Source organism: Podarcis pityusensis (genome assembly GCF_964106645.2).
Source record: "Podarcis pityusensis genome assembly, chromosome: 7".
NCBI lineage: Eukaryota > Metazoa > Chordata > Lepidosauria > Squamata > Lacertidae > Podarcis > Podarcis pityusensis.
In genome coordinates this window covers 86,205,424-86,231,618 of record NC_138031.1, presented here as the reverse complement: position 1 = coordinate 86,231,618, position 26,195 = coordinate 86,205,424, and the positions used below count along the sequence as shown (strand labels likewise).

At 42.3% G+C, this 26,195-nt stretch overlaps 1 protein-coding gene and 1 pseudogene across 2 annotated transcripts; both read left to right on the top strand.

Annotated features, from left to right (window-relative positions):
* The first annotated feature begins 380 nt into the window (after positions 1-380).
* On the top strand, positions 381-17,854 carry LOC308481848 (uncharacterized protein). The gene is made up of 3 exons (XM_081014555.1): positions 381-3,265; positions 3,736-6,264; positions 15,440-17,854. The coding sequence occupies exons 1-3, from the start codon at positions 842-844 to the stop codon at positions 15,557-15,559; spliced, it is 5,073 nt and encodes a 1,690-aa protein (XP_080870681.1). The 5' UTR covers positions 381-841; the 3' UTR covers positions 15,560-17,854.
* Positions 17,855-21,947: 4,093 nt separating this feature from the next.
* On the top strand, positions 21,948-25,038 carry LOC308481847 (protocadherin gamma-A12 pseudogene; annotated as a pseudogene). Its single transcript has 2 exons — positions 21,948-23,458; positions 23,716-25,038. The product of its transcript is annotated as a protocadherin gamma-A12 pseudogene (transcript).
* The last annotated feature ends 1,157 nt before the right edge of the window (positions 25,039-26,195 follow it).

The window sequence follows — 26,195 nt, the reverse complement described above, 5'->3', positions numbered from 1 at the left end:
AAACATCTCACTGAGTTTTATGGTGAAGAAATGTGTTTGTGTGTATGTATGAGTATAATTATTTACTGTTTATAAAATGTAAACGTAACAGGCATTAAATATCAAAGAATATTCTATGCTAGGGGTTTCCAAACTGTTGCCTGTAGACCACCAGTGGTCTGCAAGCTTTATTCAGGTCATCCGTGGAGACCAGCACCTATGAATGGTGGGTTTAGCACGTTAGCTTCCCATTGTACTTTTATTGCTTATTTTACTTCTTATGTTGAATTTTACTTTTATTACAGTATTTTGTATTTTGTCTATGGAATTCAGATGGTAATATAATAAAATACAATATAGGAAATAAAAAAGCAATAAAAATACAACACTATACAAATACAATCTAGCAACAGCTCATTACAGTTGCTACAACAAGCTAAAAGATCATTAGGTGGTCCACCAAGACACTCAGCTATTTGGCAGTGATCAGTCTTGGTGCAGGGGGCGGAAAGAGTTTGAGAAGAACTGTTCTGTGCTTATCAACAATGTCTGAGTGCTCTTACAGCTGCTGCGTTTAACTTCTAACACAAGGTGGTGCAATTGCACAGGCAGTGGAAATCAGAGCTGCTGCGCGGTGCCAGAAGCTGTGACCATTAGAAGAAAGGAATCTGAAAAAAGGGTAGCAGCTCTTGATTGCAACAAAATCTGCAGAATCTGTAGGAGGCAAGCACTGCTGCATCTACTTCACGAAACAAGGACAACAAAGGGACCTTATAACAGAGAAAAGGGCAATTCTGGCAACTGCTTTACAAAGAGGCACCTTGGATTGCAACCTGCCTTGAGAACAAAGCTGGGAAAGAAAATGAAAATCCTCCGTTATAGCAGGCAAGTTTGTCTCTTCTTTATCTGTCTCTGTACCTGTGGTGGGGTGTGTGAGTCCTTCCGCTATTCAGTGCCTGAGGAAAGGAAAAGTGGGTCTGTGGTGGCTAATCTGCTGAAAGATTTGAAAATGGAAGTAAAGGAGCTGTCTGCTCGGAGAGCGCAGCTGCTTTCTAAGACTGCCAAGCAGTATTTTGAGCTGGATCCCCAGTCTGGGGATGTGATAATAAAAAATAAAATAGACCGAGAGTCCCTGTGTGGTCAGAATGACCCTTGTGTTCTGCTTTGTGAAATGGTGCTGGAAAAGCCATGGCAGCTGCACAGAATTGAGATTCAAATAGAGGACGTGAATGATAATTCCCCCATATTCTCTGAAAAACAGTTTGTCTTGGAAATACCTGAGCAGACACCCACGAATACCCGATTCCTTTTGGAAAAAGCTGAAGATTCAGACAAAGGAAAAAATGCTGTTCAGAACTACACCCTTAGTCCAAATGAACATTTTAGGCTGGATGTGAAAAGTCACAGTGATGGTAGCAAACATGCGGAATTGGTGTTAGAGAAACCGCTAGACCGTGAGGAGAAGCCACAGATTACATTAATGCTGTCAGCTGTTGATGGAGGGATCCCAAGAAGAAGCGGAAGTACACAAATTATTGTTCAAGTTCTGGACACCAATGACAATGCCCCTCACTTTAATAAATCTGTATATAATGTGCAACTACTCGAAAACATTCCACCAGGTACACTGGTCACCAAAGTTGAAGCCACTGACAGGGATCTTGGTTCCTACGCACATATCACTTATTCATTCAGGCAAGTCTCAGAAAATATGTTGAGAATATTCAAATTAAATAAACACACCGGGGAACTTACTACTGCAGCAACAATTGATTATGAAGAAAACACAAATTATGAGATGAACATCAGAGCCACAGATGGAGGGGGCCTTTCTGCTTACTGTAAAGTCATTGTAGAGATTGAGGATGAGAACGACAATGCTCCAGAGATTACCATCACATCCATCACCAGTCCCTTACCTGAAGACTCTCCCCCAGACACAGTGGTGGCCCTCTTCAGTGTCACAGACGTGGACTCTGGAGACAGTGGCAGAACTGCCTGCACCACTGAAGTCAACTTGCCATTTGTGCTCAAACCCACAGAGAACAACTATTACAAGCTGGTGACCCAACAACCACTGGACAGAGAACAAGCCTCTGAGTATAACATCACCATCACAGCCACGGACAGAGGCTCTCCCAGACTCACTTCCACCAGAATACTTCATGTTGAAGTGTCAGATGTCAATGACAACCCTCCAGTGTTTGAAAAGCCATTCTATGAAATGAAATTAAGGGAAAACAATATTCCAGGTCTTCTGATCAATTCGGTCCATGCTGTTGATCTGGACACAGCGCAGAATGCCAAAGTGACCTACTCGCTTTTGCCTGGGAAGGTCAATGATGGCCCCACATCCTCTTACATCTCCCTCAACTCTGAAACGGGGAACCTGTATGCCATCCGGTCTCTGGATTATGAGGAAGTACAAGATTTCCAGGTGACGGTGAGGGCTGTGGATTCAGGTTCCCCTCCACTGAGCTCAGAAGTTCCCATCCGCGTTCAGGTCGTGGATGAAAATGACAATGCCCCCTTCATCCTCTACCCTCTCCAGAATGGCACTTCCCCCTCGAATGACCTGGTTCCCCGAGGGGCAGAGACTAGCTACCTGGTCACCAAGGTGGTGGCTGTGGACAGGGATTCTGCGCAGAACTCTTGGCTTTCCTACCAACTGCTGAAGGCCACAGAGCCGGGTCTGTTCACGGTGGGGGCCCAGAATGGAGAAGTGACCACCCTGAGGCCGGTCAGCAACCGAGACAGCTTCAAGCAGAATCTGATTGTGGTGGTCCGAGACAACGGCCATCCTCCCCAGTCCACCTCTGCCACGCTCAGAATCCTTCTAGTGGACGGCTTCTCTGACCCTTATCTGAAAAGTGTGGCTCTCCCAAAGGAGGAAACAGTGGAGGAGGAAGACCCCAGCCTGACGATGTATTTGATCATCTGCTTGGCTGCCATCTCAAGCATCTTTCTCATTTCTGTAGTGGCGTTTGTTGTAATCAAGTTGCAGAAACGTGAAAAGTTCATAGGAACCTACAACTCTGCAGCCAATTTCCCGGTGGGACCTGATTCCCAGGAGAACTCTGCGGATTCTGGTGCTGGATCTCTATCCCAGGCTTACAACTATGAGGTGTGCTTAGCTGGTGGGTCACTGAACAGCGAGTTCCGGTTTCTCAGGCCCCTGTTTCCTGTTTTCTCTGTGGAGCCTCCTAACACTCAGGTGAATCCAAGGAGTTCCAGTGGGTCCCAAGAAGTGTCTTGTAATGAAGAAGAAACGCGTCTGAGATGTCAGGTGAGGATAATTAGTATAATATGATTATATTCTGAATGAATAAAAATTATTATATTCAATCAATGATACTTGGTTGATGACTTATGCTCACTGAAAGAACAGGATACGCGGAAATGTAAGTAAGGTTTGAAATGTAATGTACTTATCAAATTATTCTTTTTTCTATTTATTGGCATGATTAAGAAAATTATGATCTCATGTACACATGAGCTAACAGTTAAATGAGCATGAATCTAAACTCAATTTTCACTGGCCTGCTGTCAAATGGACTTTCTAGGCTATTAACACATTTTTCTTAGATGAACCACAAGGTGGCAATATTGGCAAGCACATTATTTTTTATTCACAATATTGCTTTGTAGCAGCACTGAGGGGAAGCTATGAACAGAGATAACTGAACTAGAAAGGTGCAGACTCCTTTTCTAGAAAGGAAATACAAAATTCAAGGGAGCAAGCATTGACCACGACAGGAGGAAAAAGAAACAATTTACACAACAGCACAGGGAGCCACAGGAGAAAACCGAAAAATTGGTCTTTTGGCCGGAACCTATATATCTTACCAAGAAGGGAGAGAAACCATGGAAGACTGCATCAGGAACAGGCAAGGTCTGTATCTCTTCCTCTTATTCTCTGTGTCTAGAGTGATGTGTATCTCAATACGCTATTCTGTGCCTGAAGAAAAGAAAAGTGGATTTCTGGTGGCTAATGTGCTGAAGGATTTGAAACTGGGAACAGGGGAGCTGTCTGCTCGCAGAGCCCAGCTAGTGTCCAAAAGCACAAAGCAGTATTTCCACCTTGATACCCACACTGGGAATCTGCTGATAAATGATAAAGTAGACAGGGAAGCTTTGTGTGGTGAGACTGATCCTTGCTTGCTGCTCTCTGAAATTGTGCTCCAAAACCCCTTAAAGATCTACAGTATAGAGATAGAGATAAAAGATGTAAATGACAATACTCCCAAATTCTCAAAAAAGGAATTCAAGCTATATATTCCAGAGAATGTCCCTATCAACACCCAATTCCCTTTGGAATCTGCACAAGATACAGATTTGGATAAAAATAACGTTCAAAACTACACTCTGAGTTCCAATGAGCATTTCTGGCTCCAAGTAAAAAGTGATGAAAGTGGAAACAAATATTTGGACCTTATTTTGGTGAAACCTCTAGACAGGGAAGAAGCAGCAGAGTTTGGACTGACTCTCACAGCTGCAGATGGAGGAGAGCCACAGAGAACAGGCACAGTTCAGATAAATATCAAGGTTTTGGACATCAATGATAATTTCCCTCAGTTTACTCATTCTGAATATAAAGTAAGGTTAAAGGAAAACAGCCCTAGGGACACCCTGGTCTCCAAAGTGGAAGCTACAGATTCAGATTTTGGTTCAAATGCACGAATAACGTACTCATTTGATCGGGTACCTGAAAAAATACACCGTTGCTTCCACTTAAATGATCTCACTGGGGAAATAACTGTTTTGGGACAAATTGATTTTGAAAAAGAAACCAGTTACAGCATGAGCATCAGAGCAACAGATGGAGGGGATCTTTCAGGTCACTGCAAGGTCCTGGTAGAGATTGAAGACGTGAATGACAATGTCCCTGAAGTGTCCATCGTATCCATCACTAGTCCTCTGGCAGAGGATTCTCCCCTGGAGACACTTGTGGCTCTCTTCACAGTCACAGACCGAGACTCTGGAGACAATGGCAGAACCGTGTGCTCTGTGGAGACAAACCTTCCCTTTGTCTTAAAATCCACTATGAATAACTATTACCAGCTTGTGGTCCAAAGCTACCTGGACAGAGAGAAGGTCCCGGAATATAATATCACCATCACAGCCGTTGACCAAGGCTCCCCCAGGCTCACTTCAACAAGAATGATTAATGTTAAGATCTCAGATATCAATGACAACCCTCCAGTATTTGAAACGTCTTCATGTGAAATGCAGATACGGGAAAACAATATTCCAGGACTGCTCATTGGCTCAGTCCATGCTGCTGATCTGGACACCGAGAAGAATGCCAAGGTCACCTACTCCCTTTTGCCTGGGAAGGTTACTGATGGCCTTGTGGCCTCTTACATCTCAGTCAACTCTGAAAGTGGAAATCTGTATGCCCTCCGATCTCTGGATTATGAGCAGATCAAAGATTTCAAAGTGACGGTGAGGGCTACAGATGGAGGGTCTCCTCCCCTCAGCTCAGAAGTTACTGTCCGAGTCGTAATCCTAGACGAAAACGACAACGCTCCCTTCTTCCTCTACCCTCTTCAGAACAGCACATCCCCCTGCAATGAGCTGGTCCCCAAGTCGGTGGAGGCCGGCTACCTGGTCACCAAGGTGGTGGCTGTGGATGGAGATTCTGGCCAGAACTCGTGGCTTTCCTATGAGCTGCTGAAGGCCACAGACCCTGGTCTTTTCAGCATCGGAGCCCAGAATGGGGAAGTGAGAACCAGGAGAGCCCTGAGCGAGCGAGACACCAGCAAGCAGAGACTCCTGATAGTGGTCAGGGACAACGGGCTCCCTCCCCAGAGCAGCACTGCCATGCTCCATGTCCTTCCCGTGGGTGGCTTTTCGGATCCTTATATGAAGGCTGTGGAGGTCAGTAAAGAGGAACACGAAGAAGATGGGACCTTGACCTTGTATCTGGTGATCTGCCTGGCTGCAGTCTCCTTTGTGTTCCTCGTTTGCATTGTTTCCTTTGCTGCCATCAAGATCTGCAGGAGGGATCCCAGGGAAAGTTTTATCGCTGCCCCTCCTCACTTCCCACCTGCCAGACCCGACATCCCAGAGAACTGTGGCGATTCTCAGAGCGGGTCGCTTTCCAGGAGTTACCACTACGATGTTTGCTTAACCGGTGGGTCCTTGAGCAGCGAGTTCAGGTTCCTCAGGCCCCTCATTCCTGTTTTTTCTGTGGGGGACCCAAACCTCAATGTGAACCAGACCCCTCCGTCTGCTTCCCAAGATATTCCTGACCAGGCGGGGAAAACAGAATCAGGGAAACAGGTGAGCGATTAGTAATTATAGTTGGAGAAAGCATATTACATCATAAGTCACTTTTCTTATCTGTTTCTTCACATCATCCTATTTTGGTTAATTCTTTATGTTGCAGTTTGTAAATTTTGAAATGCCTCTTTTATAGCCATTTAATAATATTTGTTCTTGCCTTTCTTTTTTAACCCACCTACTCTCTTCACTTGGAGCCATTTTAGTTCCTTGAACCTTTCTTTGATCTTCTGTTATTTTTATTTTTCAGGGCATTGGTTTGTTTTTTTTTTTTTACTTCTCTGTAGAACAGGGGGTTGGGGATCTTCCTGTCAAGGACCACATTCTTCTCTGGCCAAGCCTCCAAGGCCGAAGTGGGTAGGACCAATATCCAAATACGTAGGACCAAGTGACCTAGAACCCAATGATTTCTCCATTTCTCTCCTGTACATCAGTCTTATGATCCCACCTTTTCTGAATGCTTACAATATTCTCTTAAACTTTAAAAACTCTTGCCTTGTTTACCAGGAAAGTGCAGTAACACCTCTCTCAATCCTAGAACTGTGCCAGGAATTCAGAATTTTTAAAAAAGTGTTTCAGTTCTTCCAAACTGTCAATATCTAAAATTTAATTGGTTAACATCACTGCATACTTGATATCAAAGAACATATATAATTTATATCTGTTTAATGAAGAAGCTGACCACATTCAATAACCTGATATGAAAAGGAAAATTTAATAATTTAGGTATTAAGATATAAAGGAAGTTTCTAGATTACACCTACTTTTTAACCAGATTAATTTATGAATTAATGCTATTTTTCTGTAATTGATTTAAGCTTCTACATGTTAGAATCATAGAATCATAGAATCATAGAATCATAGAATCATAGAGTTGGAAGAGACCACAAGGGCCATCGAGTCCAACCCCCTGCCAAGCAGGAACTTGTTACTAGCAGTGCTTGGAAAGTTCTACTTTATCCTGTCCAAAAAGGGATTAGTTCTAGTTCCAGTTTGTCCCTTTACAAAATGAATTTGTCCAGTTCAAGTCCCAATTCAGTCTCAACATGTTTTCAGCATTCATAATGTCACAAGCTGCTGTTCTTAAGTAAAAGGTTCAAAAGTATATCACACAGGTAATAAGTTGCCTGACAGACAGAATGTGAAAGGGTTAAGCTTTATCCATAATTGTATTTCCATAAAAGAAAAGGCCTGCCCTGATCAATATTTGTAAGATAGACATACTATATACTAAAGGTGCTAGCCATAATTTGCTTTATTCCCATTGCTGTACCTCTCACTGCAGGCTGTTCCTGTTGAAAGAAAGCAAAGATAGAGAGAATGCCTCCCGATTCCTTACTTCTGATTGCTTAGCAACGTAACAAAGTGACCTTAGCAATTGCAACACCTCCATATCTGCCTAATAAACCCTAGAACATTCCCTCAACATTTTGCTTTATAGATGACTAAGTTACTGACTTCTTCTTTTATAAAAAAACTAAAAACAAAGTAGCAGTCTGAGACTCAGGACTTTAAGCAGTTCTGCTCCAACTCCAGACACCTTGTTAATGACACACTTGATTGTGTGTGAAAATCTCACCCAAATCACCCACGAACACCTCAGAATTTGTGCTTCATGCAGAGCCAACATACAGCTCTAGTGGTTAGTCATTCTCTCTTAATTTTTAAGTAGTGTTTTTGATGGTAGGGTTCCAGTCACATATACCTCTAGGATGTTTGAATCTAGATGGCACATGAAGGGGTTAAACCGTAGAGTAAGCTGTCCTGCCAGGCAGTCATCACTGCTCACCTGGAGAGGAAATGGGTCAAGAAGCCTTTGTTGTAAGGAGGTCATTCTACCCTCATGGTTTTAACCAGGCTTTTTTGTTTCATACCAGAACAGAGGCTCAAACTAGTGTTTGTGTCTATCAATATTTAGAAACTTTTACCTTTTATAGCTAAGCAATGTTTTAACTGATTGTGCATCTTTTCTGGCTGCTGTATGGAAAAACACATGAATCTGACCTCTGAAGAGTTTTGCTAGTAAACCATGTTATGGCTTGCAAAACATGTGGTTGATATGCTAGGGAAATGGGATACAGTGAAAAGAACTTTGAAAACTGGACATTTGGGGACTTACTTGAAGGGCACGTTTTAAGGTTTTCCTTAAATTTCCATGTTTTTCTCTGCTGCTTGTTGTGTGATGCTAAATCTCTGCTGAGGTTCTCTCACCAAAGAGTGCTTGCCCAAAACTGGGGTCTTGGCTTCTAGGATTCCAACATTTTAAAAGGATGTTTAGCTGTTTCTGAAAAGTAGATGTGGTACAGGCATTTTCCTGGGCAACCTCCCCCAGAATGCTTTACTCTGCAGAAAGACCCAACCCCTTCTGAGAGCAAAATAAAGTCGAAGTAGAAGCCTTTAGCTTCCTGTACAATGAAGTTGGGGTCACTTTGACACCTGCCCCATGACAATTTTAAATTCAATTGAAAGCTCTCCCAAGACAATGGTGGTAATCCATGGAGGCTCATTCTGACCATTACCAATGGCTCCCAGGTGGTCTTTTTGGAGAACCAGTGCTATGATGTGTTTAGAACAGCACACTGCAGCATAATGCCCCCTTTTCTGATAATGTCTGACTGTCTTCTTGCTGTAGGGTGACTTGCCACACTAAGGGCAGTCTTTGGGTTACCTGCTGTATTCCTTCCCTTTGCCAGGTTAACATCACATGAGTTAGTTTGTAGTGTCTAAGTCTGCAACCTCCTGCTGACTCCCAAGTTTTCTTTCTTTGACCATCCTGCTTGCGAGAGTGGAATTAGACCGGCTCAAACATTACTTTGCAATGAGGTAGAAAGTGCTTCTCTAGCTCTTCTTTGTCTGTTTTAAAACAGTTATATCTGGACATTTGTGAGTCTCCTTGAGAGGATTATATTCCCTACTGCTGGCTCCATAGTGCACAAAAGAGTGTTACTCGCTGTTCCTGTGTCCAGATGTCTGGAAGAACCTTTGGAATCTGCTTATCTAAAATGGCCAGCCTTCAGGGTGCTGGAAATCAAACTATTCATGCAATGTGGAAATCAACCAGGGATGGAGTAGCCCTGTTCAGAGGGGTCATAGATGGCTTGGACTCACCTTTATGGGTCATTGTAGACTCTCTTAGTTCCAGGTCTCGCCTCTGCCTCTGTTTTCTTTCCTCCTTTTCTGGAGTGATACCCCGTCAGTAGCTGCACCAGCAGAGCCTTCCTGCAGGTACTCTCAGTTTCCAGGCCTCTCTTTTGCCTGTTATTTTGAGAGATAAACACTGTGGCTGCAGTAGCTGGGCCTCCTAGTATTCTCTGAGTGTTAACCTGTGACTACCTTTCTGTTTTGTGAGGCTGTCAGAACACTGCAGGGAACATAGATAGTCTCCATTCTGACACCATGTGGGATTAACAGAGCACCAGGTAAAGCATGACTAACTTAAATTTCCTGCTTGCGACCTCTACCCTCCTTGCACAGTGCCACCCATATATACAGCTAACACCACCATATCTATTGGGACTGGTAGGGCAGAAGGAAGGGAGACCAACAGTAGGTGGAGCCAGAACTAATGATAGCATGTGAGGAGCAGTGCCACCTCCAGAACTGGTAGTATGTAAGAATCAAGACAGAGAGGTGGATGGGGCAGTACCCCATTTGCCTTAACATGCCAGCCTCCATTGTTGGCAATTGTTTGTATTTTTCAGATATTGTCTCATTAATGTGTGAAATGTATCCAGAGGTTAGTTTACATTAGCTGGCTTTAGTTGAGTGATGGCCTGAGCTGTGTTCAAAATTCCATGTTCATATAATGAATTTGTATACACATTCCATACCTTCCAGTTAATATGGGGTCAATGTTATTTATTCACCTTCACAAACAGGCTCACATTAACTGCAAACCCCAAGATCTGCATCCATATCTTTCTCTATAAGGAGCTTTGTATAGATATTAATAGTAAGGGGTGAGGACCAGCTAACTGACAAAGATTGCAGTTATATGTATTTCAAACACAAGATGGTGCCATTGCACAGCACATATTCTTAAAAGATTAATCTCTGGAAAGCATAGACAAGGGCAAAACAATCTGGAAGCAAAAGAGATACAGGTCTTCATTGCAAAAAAAATCAGGAGGAGGGAGACAGCGGTGTGCATTTTCAGGAATAAATACAGCAAAGGGATACAGCTAACATATTTTTCTGTTGTTCAATCTGTCTTGAGTGAATCTGGAGCAATGGAAATGAATAACAGGAACAGGCAAGTGACTTTTTTCTTTCTGTCTCTCTGCATGTATGGGGCAATATGCAATTCCATCCAATATTCAGTGCCAGAGGAAAGGAAAACAGGGTCCTTGGTGGCTAATGTGCTGAAAGATTTGAAAGTGGATGCAAAGGAGCTGTCTGCTCGGAGAGCCCGGCTGGTTTCTAAGAGCAGCAAGCAGTATTTCCAGCTGGATCCTCATTCTGGCAACATGATATTAAAGGATAGGATAGATCGAGAGGCTCTCTGTGGTCAGAATGACCATTGTGTTCTGCTCTCTGAAATTGTGCTAGAAGATCCATTGAAGCTATATAGAATTGAAGTTCAAATAGAGGATGTGAATGATAATTCCCCCAAATTCTCGAAAGATCAATTTATTTTTGAAATACCTGAGCAAACTCACATAAATACTGTATTCCCTTTGGAGAGAGCTCAAGATTCAGACAAAGGAAAAAATACTGTTCAGAATTACACACTTAGTCCTAATAAGTATTTTAGGTTGGATGTGCAGAGTCACAGTGATGGTACTAAATATGCAGACCTAGTATTGGAGAAACCATTAGACCGTGAGGTGGAAGCAAAGCTTTTCCTAATTCTGTCAGCTGCTGATGGAGGAATACCCCACAAAACTGGAACAGCACAAATCATCATAGATGTTCTGGACACCAATGATAATGCTCCTCTATTTAATAAATCTGTGTACCAGGAAAAACTGATGGAAAACAGCCCATTGGGTACATTAGTCACAAGAGTTGAAGCCAGAGACAAGGATATTGGTTCCAATGCTGAAATCACTTACTCATTTAGCCAAGTGCCAGAAAATGTGCAGAGACCATTCAGGTTAAATAAAAATACTGGGGAACTTACTATCTCAGGTATAATTGATTATGAAGAAAACACAAATTATGAGATGAACATCAGAGCTACAGACGGAGGAGGCCTTTCTGCTTACTGTAAAGTCATTGTAGAGATTGAGGATGAGAACGACAATGCTCCAGAGATTACAATCACATCCATCACCAGTCCCTTACCTGAGGACTCTCCCCCAGACACAGTGGTGGCCCTCTTCAGTGTCACAGATGTGGACTCTGGAGACAGTGGCAGAACTGCCTGCACCACTGAAGTAAATCTGCCATTTGTGCTCAAACCCACAGAGAACAACTATTACCAGCTGGTAACCCAACAACCACTGGACAGAGAACAAGCCTCTGAGTATAACATCACCATTACAGCCATGGACAGGGGCTCTCCCAGACTCACTTCCACAAGAATACTTCATGTGCAAATCTCAGATGTCAATGACAACCCTCCAGTGTTTGAAAAGACATTCTATGAAATGCAGTTAAGAGAAAACAATATTCCTGGTCTTCTGATCGGTTTCGTCCATGCTGTTGATCTGGACACAGCGCAGAATGCCAAAGTGACCTACTCGCTTTTGCCTGGGAAGGTCAATGATGGCCCCACATCCTCTTACATCTCCATCAACTCTGAAACGGGGAACCTGTATGCCATCCGGTCTCTGGATTATGAGGAAGTACAAGATTGCCATGTGACGGTGAGGGCTGTGGATTCAGGTTCCCCTCCACTGAGCTCCGAAGTTCCCATCCGCGTTCAGGTCGTGGATGAAAATGACAATGCCCCCTTCATCCTCTACCCTCTCCAGAATGGCACTTCCCCCTCGAATGACCTGGTTCCCCGAGGGGCAGAGACTGGCTACCTGGTCACCAAGGTGGTGGCTGTGGACAGGGATTCTGCACAGAACTCTTGGCTTTCCTACCAACTGCTGAAGGCCACAGAGCCGGGTCTGTTCACGGTGGGGGCCCAGAATGGAGAAGTGACCACCCTGAGGCCGGTCAGCAACCGAGACAGCTTCAAGCAGAATCTGATTGTGGTGGTCCGAGACAATGGCCATCCTCCCCAGTCCACCTCTGCCACGCTCAGAATCCTTCTAGTGGACGGCTTCTCTGACCCTTATCTGAAAAGTGTGGCTCTCCCAAAGGAGGAAACAGTGGAGGAGGAAGACCCCAGCCTGACGATGTATTTGATCATCTGCTTGGCTGCCATCTCAAGCATCTTTCTCATTTCTGTAGTGGCCTTTGTTGTAATCAAGTTGCAGAAACGTGAAAAGTTCATAGGAACCTACAACTCCACAGCCAATTTCCCGGTGGGACCTGATTCCCAGGAGAACTCTGCGGATTCTGGTGCTGGATCTCTATCCCAGGCTTACAACTATGAGGTGTGCTTAGCTGGTGGGTCTCTGAACAGCGAGTTCCGGTTTCTCAGGCCCCTGTTTCCTGTTTTCTCTGTGGAGCCTCCTAACACTCAGGTGAATCCAAGGAGTTCCAATGATTCTGAAGGTGTCCCCAGTCATGCAGGTGAAAGTCAACATGGGGTTCAGGTGAGAACACTGTTGGGAATTTGTTTTCTAATATTTAATTTTTAAGGATGGGATTCAACAAAGTGCTAAGTGAGGTATGCTTGTGTGGAATGAGGTTCACTCACACAATGAATGAATGAATGAATCTTCATTTGCGTCAGCCATCGGCCATAGCAATAAAACAATACGATACAGTGGTACCTCGGGTTACAAACACTTCAGGTTACAAACACCTCGGGTTACAAACTCCGCCAACCCAGAAGTAGTACCTCAGGTTCTGAACTTTGCCCCAGGATGAGAACGGAAACCGCACGCCGGTGGCATGACGGCAGCAGGAGGCCCCATTAGCGAAAGCGTGCCTCAGGTTAAGAACTGTTTCGGGTTAAGAACGGACCTCCAGAACGAATTTAGTTTGTAACCTGAGGTACCACTGTATACAAAGAATAGAAATGAAAAGTCAATTATATAAAATACATTTTAGGGGTTTGGATCAATAGTCAAAACACTCACACAATATACTTCTCTCCTTTTGTTGCACTGCACATTCCCCAAACTTTCAGACCAGATTTAATATTACATATATGGGAAAGACAAAAACCAGTTTACATGTCATTTGTGGAAATGGATTGCAGTATTTCGTTGCAGATTCTTCAAATATAATGTCTGTCCATTGAGTACCAAACTTCATTAATCACATTTACCCAGAAATTCATTCTTTCCACTTCTGAAAATAACTCTGAGTTAGGGTATTTTACCTAAGGGAAGCCTTTTTGAAACGAGAGAATGCTTTAAGTTGGAGGCTTAATTTGCAAATCAATTGGGCTTTTGCTATATATGGCTTAAATAGGGTAGTAAATTGAGAATCCAATATATTCATCACTACATAGTAAATATTATTTCAGAGAAATGTAAGACAGATTGTGAATTAATGAAACTGGAATACATTATTGGCAATGAGACTTTTTTATGAATATATTCTGAATGCTCTGTGTAAATGATGTTCTTGCTAAAGGGGAGGAGAATATACGGTGAGTGGAAGAATGATAATTATGGGGAGTTATTGAAGATATGTCATTCCTTGGTGTGAATATGGGGATTAGAACAATACAATAAATCTTCCGGAAGGAAGTCCCAATTTCCAACAGCAGCATGGAAGACTAAAATTGGCTGAAGAGAAACTGGGTAAGAGAACCATTTGGGAAACAAAAGAGATATATGTTAAAAAATGGTGAGAGTTACGAAGCTAAAAACTAATTATTAAAGTATGGTGTAAGACTCAAAAGAATCATGAAGGCAATTATGAGGAGTCATTCGTTTGGTGATAAGATGCGCAGTAACTAGAGCAGTAAGTTCACATCTTTCATTCAGCCATTTAAACTCCATGAGTGATACTGGAGAAAGAAGAGGCGTATAATTTATAGAGGTAGAATGAAAGTTGAAACTTCATCTAGATAACAAGGAAGTACCGTCAGGATCCAAGATCATAACTTGTTTGTGATGGCATTGTGCTCCTCCTTCTTAGGAACCGGAGCCTATTTGGGAGGAGGCTCCTGGATCTCCAGGTGGCAGTCTGAGCAAGAGAACCTCTTCATTAACTCTGACCAGTGTGCCAGCCGTGCCCCTTCTGGCAACAGTGACCCACGCCAAAGTAATACCCACATTAGACTGCTATAATGTGAATTAACCTGGGACTGTCTTTGCAGAGCACTTGAAAACTTCAGTTGGCCCATAGAAAGCTGCCTTATACCAAGCCAGACCATTGGTCCCTCTAGCCCAGCATTGCAAACACTTTTTAGGGTTTCAGAAAGGAATCATTCCCTGCCGTAGCGGTCAAAATATGGCTGATAAAATATGTTGAACATTGCTTGCATGCCTTAAGGGTTGTGTCCTCCCGTGCATATTTGCCTGCACATCTAGATCAGCTGCTATGCTCCATTTTCCTCCACCATCTAAGCCAAACCTTGGCTTAGCTGTAGATGATTTTTTTGGTGATTGTTGGTAAGTAATTGTGGCATAAGTCTCTTAGCTGGTGTATTTAGTTTGAGCTGGGCTGCTTTCCTGATTTTGGATTTTATTCTTGTTTTATTGAAAATGTTGTGAGCTGCCTCATAGAAAAGTAGGGTACAGATTGTGTGAACAAGCTAACAACTATTTGTGTCACTCTAATGAAGGAAAGAAGGCTTGGGAATGGAGGTTAGTAGCAAACGTTAATGCTACAAAGCTGCTGCTGGACAAAAGGTATAGTTGTTTTTGGTATAATGAGTGCCCTGCTATGATCTCAGGCACTGTATTGAGTTCGTTCAAGCTGAAAAGAAACGGGATTGCCACCAAACTCATAGTACTCCATAGTACAACATTGTTATATCGCACAGTCACAGTTCATATTTTGGGTTTTCAGAAAACGTTTGCTATGTTCCTGTCCGGTAAGCATGGCATTTCATTACACTCTTCTTACTGCAGCTTAATGCCTTGGCAGCATTTATCTAATGAAAACCACATCAGCTTTCAGAAAATTACAATGCACTTTTTTATGTCCTTTGCAGGCCAGAGCATCTCTCTCTGAAGACGCTGCCCCCAGATCTGGAGCCCCGGGTTGCATTGTCAATCAGGCAACTGGGGCAAATATAAACTGTGGTCAAAATGACTGGCTTACCTATCAATAGATGAGGACGACCAACTCCATCCATCATTCTTTCTCTGAAGACAAATAACCAAATGATCAAGTCTCATGCAAGAAACTTGACCCCTGGCCTAAAAAAATATGGGTCCTCTGCCTAAAGGAGAAAGATACCAGGAAACTCTCTTGTGCAAGCAAATAGAAAAGAACAGAAATGCTCTTGTACTGTTCTCATTCATTTCGATGGAGCTTCTGTAGGAGAATGTGTAGCTGGATTGTCCACATACATTGACCTAGTAGACAATTATATTTATGCTTTGTAGGATTTTACAATAGCCCACTGCTCTTTTGATCTAGCTGGTTAAAGAAATGTAGGTGACTTTATTGCATGCTCATTGTTGTAATTATTCCTTAGTTTACTTTTATGCTAGCTTTGCTGCTTTCCTTCAAATATTTTCAATGGTTATAGCAATTTCTCAGAAATTCTGTTTGCTGGTTGTAATGCAGCTGTTAGTAGTATCCAGTAGCTTCATTTGAAGACCTAGCGAGACAAATGAATGAGTATAATCAGTTAGGGGAAGAAGTCTGGACATAGTCCACTGGGACATTGAAAGGAATGGGAGCTTTGTAAGAGAATATTTCTCCCATTTATTTCAGCGAAGCTTGCACATAGGACTTCCATTTCTCAGTGAATTTACACTTTATTTTCTAGTCATAGTTACACTGTGTGTGCACTTTCCTGTCTAAATGCTCAATTCTACCGTTTCCTGTAGCTATATTTGTGTTAGCAACTTCTCTTTCATTGGCCTAGTTTGCACATAACACTGAACTAAATCTAGATGCTCACTTGATTATTATATCACAGAACAGTTAAAAGCACAAGCGAGAGCAGTCAAGCCTAGAGAACAGTTTGAAATTTTTGCCACTCATCACTTGCAGCTCTGTAGCTTTTGGAGGAGGTCCGGGCTGACATGTAGCGCTTACATTGTGGTTAATACTAAGATATATAAACCAGCTACAAATTTTTATTAATGAACCATAGTTAAACTGTTGAGTTGGGTTCACACATAACAGTCAGCTGCAGTTTAATGAACCATAAATTAATAAACCATAGCTTAGTGTTATGTGCAAACCAGGCTGTCGAGTCCACATACACACACTGCATGTGTGCATACACATACATGTGCACATGTTTTCTCTGAAATTTAACTATTCCTGTTTTCCTGCAATTGACCCACAATCTGCGGCCAGTGTTAAAAACTGAGATATGAAAGCTAGGAGCTAAAAGGAACCTTAAACCTAGTTATGGGCGCAACAATGAAATGTCTAGGCGTGCTTTTTTATAGGAAGAATACAAAACTGAAAATGAACTGCATCTAAAATATTATGCTCATTTTTCACATGGTCTAGTCCTTCCCCTGCCCAACCCCCTAATATTCTTAAGATGGTCTCTTCTCCAGTTTTCAGAGAGTAGCTGGAAGCAGGGAGACAGAAAAAGGTCCTCTTTTCCTTCCACTCTGCAGTTTTAATCTGAAATCTTAGTCACAGAAGTGCGTCCAGAGCTCTGAAACTGCTCGTGCTAATGAAATTCTCTGCCGCAAAATGTGCCTAGAAAAATGGGAGTTTCAAACACTGCGGCTGATGCTGAGAAATTGTTTGCAAGCTAATCAATACTTCTTTCCAGCAATGGAATAATGAAGCATACTGTATTTGAAAAGAACAATGTAAACTATGCTAAATCACATTATTTAAAGCTGGCCTTTAATGTTGGTTTATTTATGGTGTTTGGAACTACTCTGGTGGCAACTAGATGGACTTAACACCAAATTGATTCCAATCTTCATTCTCTACAGTGACAGGGACAATTTAGTGTTAAACCCAGCTATCAGCCTATGATAAACTGCTACTGTAAACACTCTAAAACAGGAATTATAGACTATATTATAACAGTGTGGTTTCACAGTTATGTGGTTATGTAGTTGTGCAGTTTGGAATAGAATTTTCAGTAAACCTTTGTGTTTTGGGAATTGTATTATATTCTTACAATGACAAAAATTCACAATAGTGAAGCATTTTGAAGTCTGTGGATGAAAGGAAGTGGCAAGTAGTATTATAGTGAAACAGGATAGGAAAGAGTGCAATTTATATACAACTGGAATCAGCAGGGAAACATGCTAGTTTTAAGATATAGAATGCACATATTTCTTTTTATGCACTGTCAATGTCATCTTTTTGTTATGAGAAGATGAAAAAGATGCTGTGTACTTTTACATATTGTTTGCTAGATTTGAATATCATTTTTGTATGTTCATAAAATAATAAAATCACTTTCTAAAATCTATGGATGGAAATGCTTTGTGAAACAGGATCCCTAGGGTGGGGCAGCAAGCATCAGCAAGGCAAACTACCAAGGCCACAAACCATAGCCTGCTTTACAGACCAGGCATGGGCCAGAGGGAAGAAATTCTCCCTGATCTGCTTCACCAACCTATTGTGGTTGTAATAATTTAGAGCCATTTCCTTACAATAAACATCGGGATGGGAGTTTAGAGGACACCTGGAGAATGAAGGCATTCTGTCAATTTCCCTCAGCTTGACTATATTATTCACTACTTGTATTACTAACTGCTGGGATACTTTATAGCTTACCCTGCTGCCTATGCACACATACATACACTTTAAATAAAAAGCACAAAATTACAAGTGCACAGAGTAAGATAAGACACAAAAAAGAAGGAAGTGAAAAGCCTTCAAACATTTGAAGACAGATATCATGTCCTCTTAATCTTCTCTTCTCCAGATTATATATACCTACCTCCTTCAAACTTTCACCATATAACTTGGTCTTCAAACAATCAAACATAAGAAGACAACAACAAAGTCACAGTTAAGTCCTTGGAACATTTCCCAGATTGCTACCAAGTGTAGTGACAAGAGGTTATTCCCACAAGGCCGTCCCTTATCAGTCTCCCAATTTCCTGTGCTTTCCCTGATGCCTTTTAAGGTAACGTGACATAGCTTCTAAGTGTGAGGGTGTTAAAATAAGCTGAGACCACATTGGTTATGAAACAAATAAAGTGTTTAGAAAGACGGAAAAAAATATGGAGTTTTAAAAGAAAGATATGTAATGCAAAAGTTACAGAAAACCATTACACACACACCCCCGAACAAAATAGCAAAATAAAGCCAATTAAAGCACTATCCACTTTCCTGGGACTAAGCAGTCCTTCAACTCACCAGACTCTTGGGAGAATCTTATTCCTAAGTAGCAGCCCTCTGTTTGCCTATCTCCCAGGCTTACAAAGATTTTCCTTTATTATGTTGGATTCCACATTGAACTAAAGAACCTCCACAATGGCTCCCCTTGTCAACCACAGGTTAAGAGATGTGCCAGTTCTTACATAAACAATGAGGTATTCACTACCTTAATATTTAAGCCTTAGGATATTTGCTGGGTTTCCAAGTTAATTCCATAATCCCCTCCAATGAAGAGACAGGTAAAAATATACATTCCAATACAAATAAAATTTGCAGCAGTCCGTATAAGTAAGGATCATGCAATCAGTCTAGGAAACCAAAGTCTATTTCATTATCTGATTTGACGTGAATTTTTTGATTAAAGCAATTTTCCAGACACACCTATGAGTTTAGGAACCATTTGTGTTCTGCTTCCAAGTATGTAGCCACTAGTATTAGATCTTTAAACCACACATCTTGATTAGGACTATCAGAAAAGTTTAACACAGCTAAAACTGGTGCAATCTTCAAAGGTTAACCTGTGCTAAGCATAATCTCTGAAAATACTCTTGATGAAAAGATTTGTTTCACTGGGCACTGCCATCGCATATGAAGGTAAGTCCCAAGTTCACCACATAATCTCCTTCAATTTGAGCTTGCTGTATTAGTGATTCTGAAAAGTTTCATGGGAGCAAGACACCATTTAGGTATCAGTTTTAAAGAAGCAAGGAGCAAAAATCAATTTTCACCCACAATTTCATCTTCTGTGGCTACAACGTCTAGTTCACATAGTCTTCGTTCTCAACAAAAACGTATTTCCCACAAAACCGCAGGTTGCCTGGGCAGCTATCACCAGATCTAACAGGAAGTGCATTAATTGATTATCCCGACACAAGGTTTGCCATCTTCATTATTGATTAAGGAACATAAATGTCTAATCTGAACTGCATCAAAGTAAGGGCTGTAATCTACAGAATCTGATTGCTGACTCTGGGTTTTTTACCCCCATGTACGGTATATATTTACTGAGCAAAGTTGGCCAGATCTTAAATTGTTTGGGAAAGATTGAGGTTGGCAAGTTCTGGAACAGGAACAGGAATTTTGACAATAACATTATTGTAACAATTGCTAGGTGTCCAAGTCGATATAAATTCTATTTTGTCCAATTCCTGAGCTCCTATTGCATTTGATTCAACAAGGGGCTTAACTAGTCTTCTTTAAATATGATTTCACCTTTTTTGGGCACTACACAAATCCTGATATGCCAGATATGCCAAGAAATGTTTGGGTATTTCCGACTTTTATCAGGATTTGAACTGTGCCCCAAGAAGGTTAAATATCAACCCGGTATTCTTCCCTTGTTTGGGGGGGAAACTAAGATTCATTTTCTTTCTTTTATTTGAATGTATTATTCATTTATTTCATTTGTATCCCACTTTCCTCCAAGGAGTGCAAGGAGCTCATACATAGTTCTCTTCCTTCCTATCTTGCCTTCACAACAAGGTAGGTTAGGCTGATGGACTGTGAATGGCCAAGGTCACACAAGGCCATGTCCGGATTTGAACCTGCGTCTCCCAGGTCCTAGTCTGACACTCTAACCACTGCACCACACTGGCTCTCAGAGAACAAATAGTAATACATAGGCAGGGTTAGGGTTAGGGTTAGGGCAATCCTATACATAAAAACCTGGTGTGAAGTTAAGCTGGGGTAAAGTATGCCAGAGCCAAACTCCATTCTGAAGCATGTCTAAGCCTGGCGGAGGGAAAAACAAGCCTTGAAAACAGGTGTTTGGGTTACATCACCCTCCTTGCCAACCTACTTTGCTAACCTGGGTTATATGACCATTCTCAATGAGCTTAGGATCCAGCCTAAGTCCTCCCCCGGATCCTCCCCAACCATACCCACTTTCCATGACTTAAACCAACTTAAGATCTGTCTGGCTTGGCTCAGCTGCCTGGGTCCCAGCTGGTATCCAAACAATCCCCTGTGTTGCAAAGAGAACGCCAACAATGTCTAGGCAACACAATGACCATATACATACGTAATAGACAATCTTTATAGAATTCCTTCAAATCATAAAAAGTTCAGAATGAAATCTTTAGTCTCAAAGTCTCTGAAAATCTTTAAATAAAGCGAGGTACCAAACTTTGTATGGTGGAAGACAAGCTGTGAAGCTTTGTGTATTCAACAATGATGTCCAATAAAAAGGTAAAGTAACCCCTGACCATTAGGTCCAGTCGTGGCCGACTCTGGGGTTGCGGCGCTCATCTCGCTTTATTGGCCGAGGGAGCCGGCGTACAACAGGTCATGTGACCAGCATGACTAAGCCGCTTTTGGTGAACCGGAGCAGCGCACGGAAACGCTGTTTACCTTCCCGCAGGAGTGGTACCTATTTATCTACTTGCACTTGGACGTGCTTTCGAACTGCTAGGTTGGCAGGAGCAGGGACTGAGCAACGGGAGCTCACCCCGACGTGGGGATTCGAACCGCCGACCTTCTGATCGGCAAGTCCTAGGCTCTGTGGTTTAACCCAGAGTGCCACCCACATCCCTATGATGTCCAATACTGAACAGTAATTCCAGATATTGGCTACTGTTTCATAGAATTCTTCATCAGCATGGTGGGTGGATATAGAATGCTTCATAAACCCATCTTATTTCGAATGAATGTATATAAATAATGCAGTGCTCATGTAATAATGTAGTCACTGCAGTCATGCATTGTACAACACTTAAAAATCCACTGTTTTACTAAGCATACTCCCCTTCTACAACTGATAATGAAAATAGAAAATTAAAAACGATTGTTTACATAGTTCAAAATCTGTCCCCTCTCACTTGCTTTCTCCCAGTATTATATATGTATTTATTGAATGCTCAGTGTTTATTTTCAACACTCTGGGGCAAGCTATCTAGATCAGTGGGGTATAAATAATAAAATTATTATTATTATTATTATTATTATTACTGATGAAAAATAGGAACAATAGGGAAGCATATTCAGAGGGCTAGTCATCTTAGCCTGTTGCAGAAAGAAACAACAGTTTTGTGGCCCAGTTCACCAGATGTAAGAAAACCTTGAGCATCATAGGCATGAAATTGGGAGATAGATCAGAACAATTAACATAACAGCATCTTTCCATAGGTTGACTTAAAAATTGTAAAGCAAATTGGTACACATGACTAGTTGCTATTTGGTGTTCCTTAGGAATAATAGACTATTATCTAAAATTAATTGGGTTTTGCTTGAAGTCTTCCCCCCGCCCAGAAAAACACTGCGGAAGGACTAAAACTGGTGTAATTATTCATTGAACCTCTAAGTGTCGCTGTTTGCTCATAAGCCAAGAACTACAAATCCCTGTTCTGCTCTCATTCTGCAAATACACAAAGCTCACATCCGCGTTCAGCAAGTCTGGATTTGCAGGAGGAAATATCTAGGGAGCCTTTGGAACCTTTGTAAGGTCCAAACTGGACAATAAGGGCACAACAATCTGACAGTCTACCTGGAAATGGCTGGAAGGATTCTATGCTATCAAAAGAATAGTGTGCTTTGCTTTGTGCTGGCGATGGTCTGGGAGGTAGCTTCTGGGCAAATACATTATTTGATTCCTGAGGAAATGGAGAAAGGTTCTTTTGTAGGAGATATTGCAAAGGATCTTGGACTGAGCATAAAGGAGTTATCAAGTGGAGACACCAGGATAATTTCCAGAGGTATGAAGCAATATTTTTCACTTGATTTGAGAAATGGACATTTGTTTATCAAGGAAGTAATTGACAGGGAGCAGATTTGCCACCAGGTAGAAAAATGTCTGTTAAATTTTGAGATTCTTGTGAAGGATAAAGTGAAGTTTTTTATGGCTAAAGTTGAAATAACTGATATTAATGACAACTCACCCAGCTTCCCTGTAGAGGAGTTTGAATTAACAATTGCTGAAAACTCAGGTCTTGGGGCAAGGTTTCTTTTACCAGGGGCTCAGGATCCAGATCTAGGGACGAATTCTCTCCAGAGCTACCATCTCAGTAGCAACAGACACTTTTCCTTGGATGTACAAACTGGAGTTGATGGGATCAAATACGCAGAACTAGTCCTTGAAAAGCTGTTAGATCGAGAAGAACAAAAAGTACACCAACTAATTCTCACTGCTGCTGACAAAGGAGAACCTGCCAGGTCTGGTACGGTGGAAATCCGTGTTGCTGTTGCAGATGTAAATGACAATGCTCCTATTTTCAGTAAGTCTCTGTATGAAGCGGACGTTATGGAAAACATGCTTAAAGGGTCGCACGTGTTAATTCTGAATGCAACTGACCTTGATGAGGGAATAAACTCAAAGGTAATGTATTCATTCAGAAAAATTTCAGACAAAGCTTCCAAAATATTCCACTTGGATTCCGCAACAGGGCAGATATCAGTCATTGGGAATATTGACTTTGAAGAATCTATAGCACATGAAATGGAAGTCCAAGCACAAGATGGGGCTGGCTTGTCTACTCGCGCTAGAGTAGTCATAAGAGTCATGGATGCGAATGACAATCCACCAGAGATAGCAATTACACCACTTTTCAGCAAGGTTGAAGAAAGTTCTCCTCCAGGAACTGTAATAGGTCTTATAAATATAAATGACAGAGATGATGGGGAAAATGGAGAGGTCTCATGTTCTATACCAGCAGGACTTCCGTTTCTGTTGAAGAAAGCATTTGACAACTGTGTGGTGTAGTGGTTAAGAGCGGTAGACTCGTAATCTGGGGAACCGGGTTCGCGTCTCCGCTCCTCCACATGCAGCTGCTGGGTGACCTTGGGCTCGTCACACTTCTCTGAAGTCTCTCAGCCCCACTCACCTCACAGAGTGTTTGTTGTGGGGGAGGAAGGGAAAGGAGAATGTTAGCCGCTTTGAGACTCCTGAAGGGGAGTGAAAGGCGGGATATCAAATCCAAACTCTTCTTCTTCTTCTTCTATTACAACTTGGAGATTGCAAGTGTCCTTGACAGGGAGAGGGTCTCAGAATATAACATCACAATAATAGCAAGTGACCACGGGATACCTTCTCTCTCAACAACTGCTTACTTCCCACTAGAAATATTAGATGAAAATGACAACCCACCCACCTTTAAAAATACAGCATTCACTTTTTATCTTGAGGAAAATAACCACAGAAGTGAATTCATTACTATTTTGAAGGCACATGACTCTGATTGTGAGGAAAATGGCAGAATAATTTACTCTATCATCGAAAGAGATATTGTGCAGCCCAGTGCTAAGAAAGTCTACTCAGAAGTAAATTCCAATGAGCTCAATGTGACTTACCCTCAGATAAGTGAGCATGAGACTAAAGTCAAAAATACCTTCCTTCCTACCTACCTCTCAATTAACTCTGAAACTGGAGCAATCTATGCCCTACACTCCTTTGACTATGAAGAGATCAGGGAGATTAAGTTCCTGGTCAAGGCCCAGGATGGAGGCTCTCCATCACTCAGCTCTAACGTCTCAGTGACTCTCTTCATCCTGGACCAGAATGACAATGCTCCCCAAATCCTGTACCCCTCCCCTCCCACCGACGGCTCCACGGGGATAGAGCTGGCCCCTCGCTCCTCAGAGTCAGGCTACTTGGTCACTAAGGTGGTGGCCGTGGATGCGGACTCTGGCCAGAATGCCTGGCTCTCCTACCAGCTGATCAAGGCCACCGAGCCAGGGCTCTTCACTCTGGGGCTCCACACGGGAGAGATCAGGACGGCCCGCTTCTTTCTGGAGAAAGATGCCCTCAAGCAAAGCCTGGTGGTTTTAGTCAAGGACAATGGGCAGCCACCTCTCTCTGCTTCAGCCACTCTGACTGTGGTTCTGGCTGACACCATCCCTGCAATCCTCTCAGACCTGAGCAGCATCTCAGCATCTGAAGACCCACAATCTGATGGTGAGCTCACTTCGTACCTGGTGACTGCAGTAGCTGCTGTCTCCTGCTTGTTCTTCACCTTTCTGCTTTTGTTACTAGCTTTTAGACTTTATAGGTGGAGAAACTCACAATTGTGTGACTCAGGATTTGGAAATTTCAATGGAGTACCTGTTTCACAGTTTGTTGGCATTGATGGTGTCCGGGCTTTTCTTCAGTCTTACTGTCCTGATGGCTCACTAACTACCTGCTCCCAAAACAATAAAATTGTTTTTCCAATTGGAAGTTGTACAGATATTCTCTCATCTCATCCAGCTGCTGATAATCTAGGTCCTTTATTAACTATGGGAGATCCAAGCACTGATACAGTACGACAAAACTCTGAGCAGGTGAGTTTCATTTTCTAAAATTAAGATTGCTCACATTTTACAATGTACAAAGCAGAAACAAGTTGAATGTGATACAGTCTGCAGAGCTCATTGGGCACCGAGCTAAGAATTGTGCAGAGTGGATTTATATTTATTTTACAAGCGTTTAGCCATGTATTTTGAGTAATACCCCACCAAACATTAGTTGATTTTTGCACTTCATAAATTCAGAAAGTGAGTGGCATTTGCCTCCCCGCCCCCCCCGCCCCCGCTTTCTTTGCACTTTCTTTGCTGTCTAGGGACCATGGCTGAATTTTTTAGTGGCAAGTAATGGGAAAGAAATGGGCATAAAGGAACAAACACTTGCAGACAAGAGGTCCAATTAAAGTGTTTCCTTAATAGATGTCGTTTGGGTTCGTTACTGGGTTGGATTTATCTATATCACCAGGGAGAGGTTCATTGCTCTTGGCAAGTAGCTGCTTAAACTATCCGAAGTCAAGCTGGCATTGGGAACTGGCATTATTGGGCCACAGCAAGGGGCCTACGAGCAATCCCTGAGGTCTCCGATTCCAGGTGCTTCTCCTTGCTTGTTCGGATGCTGTCTCTGAGTCAATGAGCAGAGATAGGAGGGAGGAAAATGTGCAGCTGCCACTGCTCACCTCTCCCTCTGATCATTGAACACGGCTGGAGGAGGCAAGAGCTGAGTGTATTTATTATTGTTCTACTTGCTCTAATTTTTCTAAATTGTCTTGAAATCTCTGGTGAAAGATGGTTTTAGATATATAGAGCAGACAACTGAAATATTTGCTGCTGCAAACAAAGTAACTTTCCTTAACATTCAACAACTCTGGCTACAACAGATCAATCCTTGGTTTCAGTTCTCTGCTGGCATTTCTTCTTGCCTTCCCCACTTTTGGAACACGTCTTTTCTACTGTCATTACAAAAACTCTGCTGGACCACAGTTGAGGCACCAGAATTGAAAACAGAAGTTTCCATATATTAGTGAGCTGGGTTTAGTTAGTAGGTGGTTGTACCTTAGGTCAGGTCAGACCAGGCAATGACCAGAAGGATATCCTGTCCTTTCCAGCTTGGGGGAAAGCAGTAGCACCTGGTGATTATGGCTTATTGAGCAAGGTTCTTCCCAAGGGCCCTCCAAAACCTGAAGCCGAGACTGACCACCAAACCTGAATCTACT